The sequence below is a fragment of the Topomyia yanbarensis genome, unplaced genomic scaffold (genome assembly GCF_030247195.1).
Source record: "Topomyia yanbarensis strain Yona2022 unplaced genomic scaffold, ASM3024719v1 HiC_scaffold_268, whole genome shotgun sequence".
NCBI lineage: Eukaryota > Metazoa > Arthropoda > Insecta > Diptera > Culicidae > Topomyia > Topomyia yanbarensis.
In genome coordinates, this window is record NW_026683457.1 from 18,398 (window position 1) to 33,544 (window position 15,147).

Sequence of the window (15,147 nt, forward strand, 5' to 3'; positions counted from 1 at the left end):
TGAGCTGACGAATTGGCAGGGTAGGTGCAGCGATTGACTTCGTGGGTCCTGATTCTGGCCTACCAATTTTGACAAGTTGGATAAGACAAAAAATACGGTCCTGGGCTTCGTCCGAGCATCGCAATTATTGGAGACATCTACAAAGGTGTTGCCAAACAAAGGCAACAACCGTGTCCAGTGAGCAGCATTCTGACCAATGCAAACTCAATTATTACATGGCAACTATTCAGCGACCTGAGTCATTTTTATGTGATCTTTGTAAATTCGCCTACGGACCATCATATCATCTGACATGCAACTGCGCAATTGAGATTTTGAGTTTTTGATCGTCCTTACATAGACGAATAGAATTATGACTTGATGACCGAGGTTTGGACGACTAGAACTCAGAGACATGCTAAGGTTTTTCAATGCGGTAAAGAGCTTTAGGCTTACTCGCAGATGATTTCAAGTACTTGTTAGTTTAACTTACCTGCTGTTTGTTTTAGTGCGGTTATCTTTCCCATCTTTCGAATTCTTTTTCCTCCCTCCACCTTCTCCTTTCCCACCGCTGAGGAAATGATGAGAAGTCACGGCAAGGCACAAATCCTCGACTACATGCGCGGAGAATTCCTGATTCTTGAGCACACACGATTTTAACATAACAAAATCTACTTAAACTCTGAACTTGACCCCAGAACATAATTTCATAATTTTAACATCGAATCGACCCATGAGCAAGGATGCAAAATGCCTACCTTTTCTGCGGTTGTATTTTTTCTGCCTACATTCTCATTTCTCTTTTGACGCTGCTGTCGTTCGCTATTGCAGGACGCCCAGTGCTGTACGGCAGTCTGTAAGCAAAGCAGTAACACGACAAAAGAAATACGGCCCCCAGTACAGCCACCAGACGCGGGCGGTACAGCTTCTCTTTCCTTATTTTACACTTTTTAATATTTTTAATCTGTTCAATATTTTCAATCAAAAACGACTACAATAAATGCGGTTCGTTTACGCCACGACCGGCATCATCGCTTTCGTGTGTGGGCCTCTCCCTTTGACTATGCAGAGAAAAATGTACAAAGCGAGAGAACAAACTTTACTACGCCACACTCTCACCGAGCAGTCGGAGTACAGCAGCAAAACAAAAATGTATTCTACTGCTCTACGGGAAAATGTACTCGGTATGGCTACCGTTCTGGCATGAGCTGTAGTGATGCGTCGCTGTAGCGGCCTGTACGGCTTGTGCAAATGTAAATATACCGAAAAAAATGTAGTTTACCAGTACCTTTGGCATCCCTGCCCATGAGACCCATAATTCATTCAAAAAACTCCGATAAAATATGTAAATTGTGATATTTTGTGGGCTGATCATCATATATCTAATCATATGTCCGTTTAATCCGCAGCCTGAAAATGTGCAGATTTTTAAGTCATATTCTATTTCATTGAAAAAGGGTACATCGTGATTTTTGTATACTAGTTCACCCGAACACTCGAAAATCAAAATATGCGTTTTGTGTATTATATTTGAGTATATCCTTATTATGTCCGTGTTACCTCCAGCTCCCCTATCGACGCGATACCGCGAATAAACAACGAAACACTCATGCATACGCATACATTCATCGGCGTGTACTTCGCGTAAGAAATTTAATCATATAGGGTAATGAGCCTAGCTTCGCCCTGTTTCTATTAATACCCTATCCATTTGAAACCGTTAGTTAGAGCAGCGTCTGCCAGCATTCATTCAAATGGTTGTGCGAATATTGGGGCATTGGATTCAATGTTTTGCTAGCGCATTTCACCATTATCAGATCATTTTTGTTATATTTATTCTTAGAAACGAAGCAAAGATGTGGCAATTGGTCAGTCTTAAATGAGACCGGACTAAGTCACAAAATCGTAAGAAAGGAGATGATAGCATCGGATAAAGGATTTCTTCAGCTACATTCGACTCTTGCCAGCTTTGAAATATGTTATATTAATGGCAAATGGAAAAAAATAATTTTGAATTATAACGTAATGGATGCTGCGATTTAAACTTTTTCTCGAAATCATAATACAATGTCACTTAGTCTGGTCTGACTTAACAACCACCAATTTATACGCAATTATACACAATCCATCGATGGTCGCTCGCATGGCAAATAAAGTAGTGCGGCACCTTCTCTAATAGAGCCAAAATAAGCACTTCAACCTATCTACGCATCACATTCGTTTTCGTACAGGTCATGCTCACGATGATAACGAACTGACTCGGTAGTAAGTATTGCACCGGGAACCGGTGAGCTGGAAATACTTTACTCTCTTAGGTTTATTATTCTGAGTTATTTTGCATTTAGTTTAAATAATGGATAAATCAAAGTATGTTTCCATTGAAAGAGCACCTCATCGTCTGGAAGAAGCACACGCGGAAATTTTTACCAGTGGTGCACTTGAATTCCTGTATGACTTGATCACCGAGTTTGATGGCAAAATTGAAAAGGTTATTTGAATAACAATTTGAGATGCAATAACATACTGATATCTTATCATTTCGTCTTTCGTAGTTATTTAGACGAAGATTGGAACGACGGTTGTCTATAAAACAAGGCAAATGGAAGCCAGATTTTAGGAATAGTAGCGAGGAGTTGGAATGGAAAATTGACGATCTGCCTGTTCGCCTGCAGAACCGAAAGTTAGATCTGGGGGATGTTAGCCCAGCAAATACAACTAATTTTGTAGACAGCTTGTACGCTCAGGTTCAAGGCATACAAGTTGACTTCGACGATGGTCATTGCCCTACATGGCGGAACACTGTGCAGGGGCTGTGTAATGTCACCCGTGCAGTTCATGGTACTCTACCGGGAGGTCCTACCGATATTCGACAGTGTCCCGCTCTGATGCTCAGGCCGAGGGCTTTCAATATGACTGAGCATCACTGCATGGTTCAGGGGAAAGAAGTAGTTGGTCCACTATTCGATTTTGCAATACTGATGTATCACAACGCAAATCGAATGGCCAGTTTGGAAGTTGGACCTTACTTCTACCTTTCGAAAGTAAGTGTTGATTTTCACATAATATGTTAATCATAATCATGTTTCCTATTTTTGTGCAATTACAATTTTTATAGATCGAGGCTCCAAATGAGACACGGCTGTGGAATAAAATTTTTACTTGGACCGAGCATCGTCTAAATCTACCGAAGGGAACTATAAAGGCGTGTGTCCTCATAGAGAATATCCTGGCAGCTTATCGCATGGAAGATATTCTGCATTCTATTAAAGAACATGCTATTGGATTGAACTGTGGCATTTGGGATTACTCGGCTAGCATAATTTCTAAGTTCGGTGACAGTGTAGATTTTCTCATTCCCGATCGGAACAAATACGTAAATATGGGTCAGCCATTTTTAAGGAATTACATGAATCTACTAGTTAACATTTGCCATAAACGAGGAGCCCTCGCTACTGGAGGCATGGCTGCAAAGATATTGCCTAATGGAAAAAATTCGGGAAATTCGTAAGTACATACCAATCCGCATACTACTCACACTCGTATTCTAGGGGATTTCCTATCTTCATGGGACTATCTTGCGATTATAGCCGGTAAGAAAACTTCATCTTTTTAGGGTTGAAGATATTGTAAAAAGTGTCAAACTGGCAAAGTCTGTTGAAATCGACAGCGGAGTCGATGGGTTTATGATATATGATCAGCGAATGGTTAGCGATATCAATGAACTGTGGCAACAGAAATGTCTTAGTGCTAATCAACTGAAAATTCGTCCAAATATAGATCATATAACACCTTCCAGTTTGTTGAAAATTCCAGAAGGCGGAGTCACGTTAGAGGGATTAAGGTAATTAAGTTAAAATGTAGTTAGCTCGTGACAACATTTCCACCCCGCTCAGTCTGCCCTCATGGTTTAAACAATATTAGTTTTTCAATTCCAGCAACAACATAACAGTGGCCTTACTTTTCATCTATCATTGGTTCACCGGGAGTGGAGTGTTCTATTTGAATGGAGCAGTTGAAGACTCCGCAACGGCTGAAATATCGCGTTCTCAGATCTGGCAATGGATACGCCACCGAGCTGCTATCGAAGGAAAGCAAGATGCATTCGTAACCAGGCCCCTCGTGTACACGATGCTGGATAAAGTAATTTCCAAAGCGTACAAATCGTGGTGCGTTTCAGTGCCCGATCGAAAGCGACTTCTGTCGTCCAAGTATGTACTATTGGAGATAATTTCTTCGCGGGAGTTTATTGAATATATAACGACTTATTTGAATGATAATCACAAATTTAGGACTCTGCACAATAAAAATGATAGATTGGAATCAAAATTGTAACAAGTGCAGTGCAGTAGTAGTGTTTTGTTTGTGAATCTTGTAGGAAAAATAAATATATATTTTATTAATTTCAGGGAGAAGAATTACGGCGTCGATTTCATAAATTACTCCGAAGACAGCCCAAAAAAATCGTAAAAGTTGGTTTGTATCTCTTTGCTTCGTTCCGAAGAAACAGCGTCATAACAAAAATTGGTCTGAAAATTATGTAATACTTTTGAGTTTAAACGCACCGAAAACTTCAGTAGAAAGCGCCCATATTATTTCACTAGTGCAAAATTGAAAACTACTTCTGAACACACTGAACGACACCTCCTGAAGGGAAAAACAAAATTAACGAATATCACTTTTGCACTTGAAGGGCACAAAACCTATAACACAATTAGTTACGGAATTCGCGTTTTGGCTTCGTCTCATCAGAATCCAACACTAACTTAGGACCTGGACGCCAGAGCTGCTAGATGATTTCTGTATTGGTATTATGATGAAATCTGTATTCAATGATGAAAACGAACTTTGATAATTTACGCATGTTCAAAAGGTTTAGGCATCGCAGAATATCGTGAATTACTAAACGAATCGAAAAATCTGTTTATTTAAATCGGTCACATATTTAATTCAGCTCGGTAACTTCCCAACAGCCGTATATTTGGAAATTTCTGAACTGATATCTCAGCAAAGTGACATTTGTTTACTGATTTTCGGCAAAATATTTTCCGAGTTTCAGCGCTATCGAATGTCACTTTTCGGAGATCTCAGCTAACAAAGATGTTTGATGATATCTTAGTTGTTGAGATTCCACAGTTATTAAGTGTGTAGTGGTCGTCTCACGCTCTTCTCATTTAGAAATATATTGCGCGCTGGCGGCTTTTTCACCCGGTTCCGCGATGGAGGACATGGTGGTAGATCCCGCTGCGAAATACGCGCTAAAACGTTCTCCGAGCGAGGAAATCGACTATCGGTTTAAAGGATGGCGATGCCGGTAATCTACTGGCAAACTTGAAAAATAGGAACCCGAAACCGCCACAACAGCAAGCTAATACGGCAGAGCGGGAGAAGAAGATCCCGCCAATCTTCGTGCTCGGAAACCCGATCAATCTTTGTCCGAACCTTAGTATAACGATTACTCACGGCCAAAAGTGCGCGTTCCGGCTATGCGTATTTAATGTGAAACTGATGGAATACCTTAAATCAACGCACTACCAGTACTTCACACACGATGTCCCCGATACTAAACTATTGAAACTGTTGCTACACGGCTTTGTTAATGTGAAGGAAGCGGAAGAGATGGGGTGTAGACTTATCGAGATCAGCTCTACCTGATTTATATCGCTGAAAACCCTCAAATTGATCAACGTGATAAATCGTTCCCTTATTGAGTAGGCTTGAAGCAAACCCAAGCACCGATGTGTTACTCAATGCATGAAATTTCTATGATTCGTTTGCGGAACCAACAGCTGTTCCATGAATACCCAATGCAACAAATGTGGCGGGGTTCACAACACTGACAGATTACAACCAATTGAAGAAGCGGACCCCAAGTGCGCTAACTGGTGAGGAAAATCATCGCGCCACCACGAAGGCTCGCACAAAGCGCGTGGAATTTATAGATATCCGCAATAAGAGATCAGAAATCAACCGCAGCGGAGATCAATACTGCGCCCGGCGATTAACCAGCAGAAATGTTCGCCAATCCCGGCGACCGAGTTATACCACCGCTCCAACCCCATACACGACTGGCAGCTGCTGCAGCGTCGGTTCCATCCAGTTCTCGAACCACACCGACTTCATTCATAAGTCTGGCTCTTCCTCTTGGATTTACCGTCTCTCTCTACATTTCAGAGCAGCTTACTCCACTATTTCAACAAATTGAATTCCCCTTACGTAACCTTCAAAACCAGGTCGACCAGATATATACTCAGGGCCTTTTGTTATTGAAAACAGCTGCTAGAGTGGATCTGGTAGACTGAAACGCTTGCTCACTCAAGAGCAAAATCATCGAGTGGTGGCTCGAAGAAGAGTTTATCAACGTGATTGTCATTAAAGAAATCTACCTTAAAACGCAAGATAAGCATTGGCATATCGTTTCAAACTAGTGAGACTAGACCTACCAAACCTCAGGGGGGTTGTGTGGCAATCGTATTCAGAGGAAACATTAATTATTAACTACTGTCGAGTTGTCGGCTATAGTTCATCAAAGCCATTGGAGGAGAAGTAACCTATTTTGGCAGCATCACACTCATATTAGCATGCCGTCCTACGCAAGTCTATACCAGTGATGAGACATCGACTTCACTTCGATGAGACATCATTATCAAGCTTACTTGATGGCAGAGCATCATCTAAGGCAACCTTAACGAGAACACTAAGTCTCGAATAATACTTGCATAAATCAAAACAGCGATGAAGCGATGACACAGATGAAGGCCACTATAAGATCCTAATCCCGGAAAGTCCCTCCCCACTGACTCGTTCCGGGGCTCATACAACTATCGATCTGTTCTTCATCAATATGGACTCAATTCCTCGGTCAATTATCACTCATCATCACGGCGCAACTATTATTGAGTCGATTGGCGACGATTTCAAAGTTCGGTTGACAGCAACATCAACTATTATCAACATCTCCAGGCGATCTCCCTGGCACGGGACCACCATGTCTCATCTTTCCGTCTAGTTAGTAAAGCGACCACTCGCTAACGCACTATTGGGAGACATGTGGCCAAAAATCGAAAATTGCATCAACTCCAATTTAAACCAATTCTATACTGAATGTTTATTTATACTCTAGCTAAGAAATTCCCAGAGTATCTCGGAAATATATTTGACAACTCTGTGTAAAACTTATGAAAATATCACGCACGTTTTCTCAACTGTTCGTATCTTTGCTGAATTTTTAATGAATCATATGTTCAAATATGTCATTTTAAAACTAAGAATACCAGCTTTGTGCTCATATTATTGGAAACGCATATATTGCATCGCTATGGAGTTACCTGAAAAATAACCATTCAAAGTCCTAAAATATCCACAAATTGTATTAGGGAAAAAAGTCCCCCAATGTCCCCCGCAATTCTCGATGGGGAATGCAAGGATAGTGCATCTTATAACTTATAGCGAAGATTTTAGTTGCCCGAATTTGCCCTAAACTTGGAACTCATTCCTTGAAGTTTTAAAGGTAGTCTCAACTAGTAGACCAGAGAAGGATACTTCAGCACATGTTTCAATTGAGTGCTTCATATTCCACAACGAAATGAGCGTGGATTACAATTAAAGTCTATGTATTGAAAAGATAGTTGATCTGCCTACATTTTTTGCCATACACCATTACTGTGTAGCAATAAATAGTACTGAGTTGTACTGGGATTCCCAACCTACCGTTAACATGATCAATGTAACCAAATATTTGAAATTTTTAAATTGCATGATTTGTAATTTCAAAAATGTTCATGCTTATATTGTTGAACCCCGGAATCATCAAAGGCAAACTTTTGCGACCAAGGAATTTTTTTATGGCCACTCGTGATATAAAAAATGTATTTCAATATTTATTCTGATAGTTTTAACCATTTCGTTTTCGTGATATTGGTTTATATAGGATTCATTATACTATATATCCGGAACAAGAGTTTCAAATGAAACAACAAGTCGGAGTCTTCGAGTGTAACGAACTGCGGACAATACTCGGCGGGATTGCAAAAATGGAGTGTAGCGCAGACGCATGAATCATGAGTTATACCAAGTATACAAATCTGTGGATTTTGTTAAACAGATAAAGTACGGAAGACTGCAATGGGCTGGTCATGTGGTACGAATGTCAGAAAAAAAATTCCGTAAACAATGGCCCTTATTACGGGTATCACTTCACGGTGTAGACGAAGTGAAGTGATCAACACCGTATTCCGGGTGTCACCTTCGTGATAAAATGTGTAGAGTTCATTTGAAGTGACAACTTGAATGAACTCGGTGTTATTATGAACGTCACGTCACGATCACTTTGTCGAAAAAAATGACACTTCGCGTGTATTTTTTCCACCAACATTTTCAAAGGTGAAAACCAGTCACGTAGAGTGGAATAAGTCTAAAGTTTGAATTGTTAATGCTTTTTTATTATTATTGTGAATCTTTATAAAGTGCTTCGCAAGAAAAGGCCGAACAAGCGACAATTTTGCTGACTTGTTGATTTTATTGTCAACAATCCCGAACTAGCTAGAGGAAGCTAGTATATAATTACGACGGAATTGGTACCTTCCCTCTGGTGAACTATTACGGATTCATTGAACAACTTGGGTCCTCGCACCCGTGCCGTTGCAGCCTGGCAATAGGTAAGTTCAACTGTATTAGTTGTATTGTTTCCTCCTCGCATGTATTTGCAAGGATCGAAGATTCTAATCGATGCATACAAATATCCTCTTTTATTGTTTTTTTCTTGTCTTTTTAGTTCTGTCATGTATTATCGGTCGATAAATTGACAAGCGTAAGCATTTACTGTCCGCGGTTTATGAAACGCGCTCGACGTGAACATGGCTGTTGGCCTGCCGGGTGAGTTCCATCGAGTCCATAATGCAGCCGTAAGTACAGCGACATGTACCTAGATATGCTGTTCATCAACGGTATCCACATAACAAACTGCGGTAAATTGCGTGTGGATCACCGAGATTTGCGGCAGGTTCCGTGAACCGAAAGTAGATGTTTATGGATGTGCGGAATTTTTACGTTTCGATGCGTGGAGTCAGACCGGTCCGACTCAGTCAGTTTTTCTCCTATTTCGTTGAAAGTCGCAGCAACGCGCGATGGGTATTAGCTAGTGCCATATAATAGCGGAACTAGGGGTTAATAAGATCGTGGGGATAATTCAGAGCCCCTTGATTTCTCAGAAGATAGTTCAGATTGTTCTACTCGTTCTGCTAGAAACTATCTACATTAGTCAGACTCGGTATGGCATAACTCGATCTTTAGATGTATTTGAAAAAGCGAAAATACTGGACTGCTAATTGAAGAATTGTGTAGTTTTGAACATGTCGGTTAATAACAAAAACTTTACATCGTGATGCATCAACAAATTAAACGAATTCGACCATCACAAAATTGTGTCGAATGTAATCGATTATGTTTATTGTGGATTGACCTTAACGCAACATTCAAGATCTTGGGTTTGAAATCATGGCGGCGCAGCAGATATCTCTCCAGAACGCATTCATGCGACACATGACAATTAAAAAAGTTGGATCATTAGCCACCACCTGGAAATTTTAATCAAACCTGCTTTCCCTCGCTATTTCGTGCTTTAATTAGTAAGGGGTTGGAAGGTGAAGTATATTTTTCAATATTAAGAGCCATAGTATTCAAAAGAGAGCAAGGAGTAGATGAAAGAAAGTTTAGAAAAGCGTGGGATAGGGTCATATGAGCAAGCTTAGAGTTTCCCATTGACTTGTCTGCTACCGCAGGACCCATTGAATTGTCTGCTACCGCAGGAGATTCGGTTCCGACTACATGAAGTACAAAGTTACTTTACGCTCTAATGCCAAAATATCTTGACTCCTGCGGTGGCAGACAAAAGGTTAAGTCGCCGGGAAACTCTAAGCTTGCTCATTTGACCCTATTCCACGCTTTTCTAAACTTTCTTCTTTCAACTCCTTACTCTCCATTAAGTACTATATGTCTTTTAATATGGAAAAATATACTTCACCTTCGAATCCCTTGCTAATTAAGTGCCGTTACAACAGTTAAAAAATTGACTCAAAAGGTCGTTAATAAAAATGGAAAAAAAACTTCGAGCTTCTTCATCATAAAATCTACAAGGCAGGTTAATTCTCTCTTGTTCGTCTTTTTCATGCTTAGCTGTGTGAAAATAATAAAAATAATCCAATTCAGAAATGTTTTTATTTTACGTGACTGAAATTCACCTTTGATGATGGCGAAAAAAATACACCGAAAGTGTAAATTTTTCGACTAAGGTTATTCCGAACATCACCTCACTATCACTCTCACTTCACGGTGTTCATTTTAATCACGTCACTGTAGGTGACAACGGTAATAGATAAAAACAAGTGAAGTGATGTGTAAGTGAAGTGAAAGTGTAAGTGAGAACGGTAATAAGGGCCAATATTCCATAGGTAGCCAGAAAGCGGACACCGACTTCGTAGGACCTGAGATCCCTGAACTGCGGGGGAACGATAGGACCAGCATTGGCGAAATGACGCTGTAGCGAACTAGGTATTCAAGGCAGGTTCGGCTTTCGGATTAAGAAAAAAATCGAAATACATGATCTTACTGTTAATGGATTTCGGAAATAAACAAAAAAAAAATGCGTTAATCAATAACAAGGTAGAAACATTGTACAATTCGTCCAAAAAACTTTTTGATTTTCTAGTTAATGCCTTAAGGTTGAGGTATGTAACTGCTATGACGCTCGTCGAAGCGATACAAATTTGGACCATAATTGCGGCTGCTGGAAATAGGACTGCTCTTTACAGCAAATAATGGCTTTCTCAAAACAACCAGCATAACTTCTTGGAATACCGGAATGGTTGTGCAAGTGGTAAAGAAACTCATAGATCTGAAACAGAAGAAAGTAAACAACTGAAGACTAACATTTAACTTTTACGTGTAATCTACCTTATTCTCAATATCCCTCAATAAATTTTGATTAAACAACATAACAAGACACGGCGGAAAGATGGACAACCTCTCATCCAAGCAAGCAACTATCGCATCAGTGCTGAGTAACGATACATACCCGGACAATCCGGTAACAACAATCATGAAGACATCAACCATGAAAAGAACCTCCACAAGAGGTGTCAGCTGTTTTTCGATCAATTCTGTCTGGATGTAGCCAATAAGTTCGATAATCCAGTTATTCAATGACTTGTGGTTCTCTAACGAAGTAACAAAATTGAGGAAAGAATGCAGAAAATACCTCTGCACTCTTTCGTTTTCTGCGTCGAGTCGGGACACTGCTTTTAGTATGTCACTAAGACCGAGCAAATGCATATCAGTAGCTGTCTGGTTGTACTTATGAATAGAAAACTGCAATTGAATTACTTTTTCCAATTTGAGTATGTTCCGTTTGTCAACCCATGTGCTCGGTTTGAGCAAAGAGCAAACATATTTTTGTGGTAGCAAGCAGAGTATCTGAATGTATTCTTGGAAAATCTGTAGAAAAGAAATAGTTTAGATTACGGCAGTCTAAAAAAATGCTATCACCTACGCTAGTTTTAACAGTGAAACGGCTAAACAAATTTTCCATTGTTTCACAAAGGTATTCAAAGTTTTCCTCGTTCTGATATTTTTTGCTAAAGGTCAGCTTCAAGTATTGAACAGTTTTTGCAAACGGATCGGGACCTTTTAATTCATTGCCCTCCGAACACTCCAACAAACACTGCAAACCCAGATGTACAAACCTTTTATAAATATCTGTTTGTACTGACTCAGTTACTATATCAAGCGATTCGAATATCACCAACACATCATCAGCCGACATGTCAATTTCAATCATTTCGCTTAGGTAATTTTCAACTAATCGTTTGGCTGTTCCCGAATGGGGCATTTGTTTAATTGCAATCAGCAAGCAGTACTTCTTCATCTCAAAGCAGTTGTGGATATATTCATGCAGAAAACACCAATCCAGCGGAGGGATCGGTTTCGGAAGTTTTTTAGCTAATATTCTGAGAAGGTTGTACAGAAATAAGCTGTTACTTCCAGAAGATTGTTTTATTTTTTGACTGATCAAACAATGCACGACTGCTGCCAGTATGCTCTTGTTCGGTAGGTATCGTAGAGTTGAAGGTTCAGGTCGACCTGCTGGAGTAAGATAGATCCCACCTCGGTAAGATTTCATCTCGTTGCGAATATGATGTGCAACAAGATCCCCAGCTTCCTCTATAGCACTGTGATTGACGTATTGCATCAAGTTAACCCAGCATTCACCTGGGATTTGCTTTGCATCAAGTGTGTCGTCATCTTCGGTGGGAAGAATGATACCTTGGCGGAAAATTTCCGGAATCTGAAATATATTCATTATTTCTGGTGGAAATGCTTTCAACGCGTCCAGCGCAGCTACGATCACTTCACGTTCATCGAAATCGGTAACAAAATGCCATAGTTTCCCGACGATATCGTTAACCAGCTTTTCCTGTTCGATGGAGTTCAACTGAATGGAAGGCACGTTGGTGAAAAATTTGCACAAACTACGAATAATGCGTGGTCTCCTTTCGTGAGTAAATTTGAATCCGAGTACTTTCCAGGTGGATACGATATTGACGACGTCGTTTTCACAGAGACTAGCGATGGCATCGAGTGCCAACGCAACGGCAGCCTCGTTATTTGCGTCCTCCGGGTGACTGAGAATCTCTGAGAATAAATTAACCAGATCTGCGCCATGCTGTTGTGGTCTGAAAAGGAGGAATAAATAGGTACGAGAATAACACGTGTAAAATCGAATTTGAATAATTTCCCACTTACTTTATCAAGCATATTTCCCTAATGGTGTAGATTCTCGCAAACGTCGTCTCCCACGGATCCTCTTTTGGCCGCCGGCTAGTATCCTTGAGAATTTCGTATAAAAACGGATACGTTCTCGGTTCTGCTTTCCACAGTCGCAGATACAGGCTCAAACTTGTAGCTCGGTCTACATCTTTAGTCAGTGCTTTTAACACTCCGAGCACATGATCTTTCGCGCCCATCGATGCCAAACTCTGCAGCAAGAGCATTCGCTTCTTTGGGCTTGTATCATTTGCAAGTGTGAAGAGTATTGGCATACGGATTCTCGACCCGATCTTCTCATCTGCTTTCGACATACCAATCAACAGTTCAAAAACTTTTTCCCAACTTGTCGAAGAAAGTTCTTTTTCATAAAATAAACCTCTTAGAATGAGATTATTTTGTTCAAAAAACCTCTGATTCACAGTTGCGTTATCCAGACTAGAATCGACAGAAATTTTACCACTTTCCACGAGACTCCACCACCGATGAAACTGTTGATATTTTGCTAAATCTCTGTGGAAATATATTGCCATTTGATTAGCGTTAGTTTCTTCAATAGTATTTCTAGAATTGGTGCTTAGCACAATTTGTAAAATATTATCACAATGCCCCAGATAACTGTCTATAAAAGTTTGTTGTCCCAACAGTTGTACTGTTCCATCCAATACCATCAGCTGGCTTAGACGATTGCAACCTTTATCCAACAGAAAGCGAACTACTCGCAACAACCCCAAAACATAGGCTGGCGTTAACGATTGTAACAGATCTGCTAAAACCATCAGCAATATACTGTAGTTTAAACTTTTGCTACTTCTGAGGGTGTGTAGGACCGATAGAATCTGTAGAAAATTACCGGATGGGTCAAAATTAAAACTGACCATTTCTTTGGTTACGGCTGCCAGGTATAAACATAGATCCCCACGCAGTGAATCAAATTGCTTGTCGCTGGGAAGAACATCCAACGCTTCCAACAATAAACTATTAGTGAACAGAACCTTTTCACTTGTAGAAGTCTTGCTCCAAAACAAGATATCGTACACCAAACTGAGTGCCATTTCATTGCCGGTATCGCAACATTTGAGTAAGGTACGCCAAATTTTTAAGCTTTCAGGAAATGTCGAGATATTGCAGAATATGTACAGAAAGACTGGCTTCAAGAACTCAATGCTATTTTTACGAATCCTGCAAAACAAAATATTAGAATCTTAGAAGCGCTATCAACAGTAGCTCATAACTCACAACTGATCATGATGCTGACAAATTTCGTGGATCTTGGCTGAGAAGCACAGCATGTTTGCCACATTTTGATTATCCAGCAGTAGAATCAATGGATGCTGAGGCGACTTAATATCGAACGGGCAAACATATTTACTTTCTCCCAGAGCAGCACACCGTCGGCGCAGATCAAGTAATAGTAACTCAAACATTCCATTGCTGATAGCTGCGAAATGTGCTGAGCTTGAGCCAGTCAAAGTGGTTACCAGTATGCTCAGGACCTGTCCTAGATCCAACGAGCCTGAACGTACGAGCTGAATAAGCGCCTGGACCGCAATTTGAGCTGTTTGTGGATTATCCGATTTGCACAACTTTTTAAGTAACTCGATTTCATTACCGGGACCACCATTTGTTTTTGTTTTGTTTTCAACCATCGCTTTAATCACTTTGTTAATTGAGCTAGCAGTTGATATTATGGTTGATTTGCCAATGATATTACTATAATCGTCCATTTTTTAAAATATTTTGAAACAGTGCTGAAAAAAAAACTTCTGGTTGGTACAAACGAGAACTCCAAAAAATTGCTAAAATTCGTAAACAGATATCGAATAAAAAAATCAAAACACGAGAATTGTCAAAGGAGTCAGGGATGCCAGAAAATACTTTTTTTTAATTCTTTGCCCGGCAAAGGCAAAGTGCTTAATGAAAACGACGGTTTGTCTTAAAACAAGAAGATGCGACCATTTTTTAGATCGTGTTGTTGCACGAGGCAAAAATTGAGAAATCTGTGCTAGTCTGTACTAATGGGTAAAAATAGGTACCGTTTCAATAATCTGCGCAGGACATTGAGAATCTGATGTGCAACTTAAGATTAATCTGTGCAGCTGGCATCCCTGAATGCAGTTGAAGTTGCATTGCAGGGTTGAACTTTAACGAGGGGTTCACGAAAAAAGCAAATCTAAAGAATATTTTCAATAGGACGTAAGTAACATTGAGAGCCTCTCTTTGTTTACTTTCTCTTTTGTTTATTACGACGTCACTATAACACTTTGCACTAATTTTCCAGTACATATCGAAAGCCGACGGTTTTTATTAGAATATTATGCAAAGAGTAGAGTAGTAAATGTTGAAATGGCC

At 40.0% G+C, this 15,147-nt stretch overlaps 2 protein-coding genes across 2 annotated transcripts; one reads left to right on the top strand and one right to left on the bottom strand.

Annotated features, from left to right (window-relative positions):
- The first annotated feature begins 2,236 nt into the window (after positions 1-2,236).
- LOC131695070 (malate synthase-like) lies at positions 2,237-4,394 on the top strand. The gene is made up of 5 exons (XM_058983599.1): positions 2,237-2,467; positions 2,532-3,020; positions 3,095-3,483; positions 3,593-3,820; positions 3,915-4,394. The coding sequence occupies exons 1-5, from the start codon at positions 2,333-2,335 to the stop codon at positions 4,309-4,311; spliced, it is 1,638 nt and encodes a 545-aa protein (XP_058839582.1). The 5' UTR covers positions 2,237-2,332; the 3' UTR covers positions 4,312-4,394.
- A 6,184-nt stretch (positions 4,395-10,578) lies between these two features.
- On the bottom strand, positions 10,579-14,626 carry LOC131695069 (focadhesin). Its single transcript, XM_058983598.1, has 5 exons — positions 14,035-14,626; positions 12,775-13,977; positions 11,522-12,704; positions 10,927-11,466; positions 10,579-10,867 (listed from the first exon to the last, which is right to left on the bottom strand). The coding sequence occupies exons 1-5, from the start codon at positions 14,520-14,522 to the stop codon at positions 10,712-10,714; spliced, it is 3,570 nt and encodes a 1,189-aa protein (XP_058839581.1). The 5' UTR covers positions 14,523-14,626; the 3' UTR covers positions 10,579-10,711.
- Between the last annotated feature and the right edge of the window lie 521 nt (positions 14,627-15,147).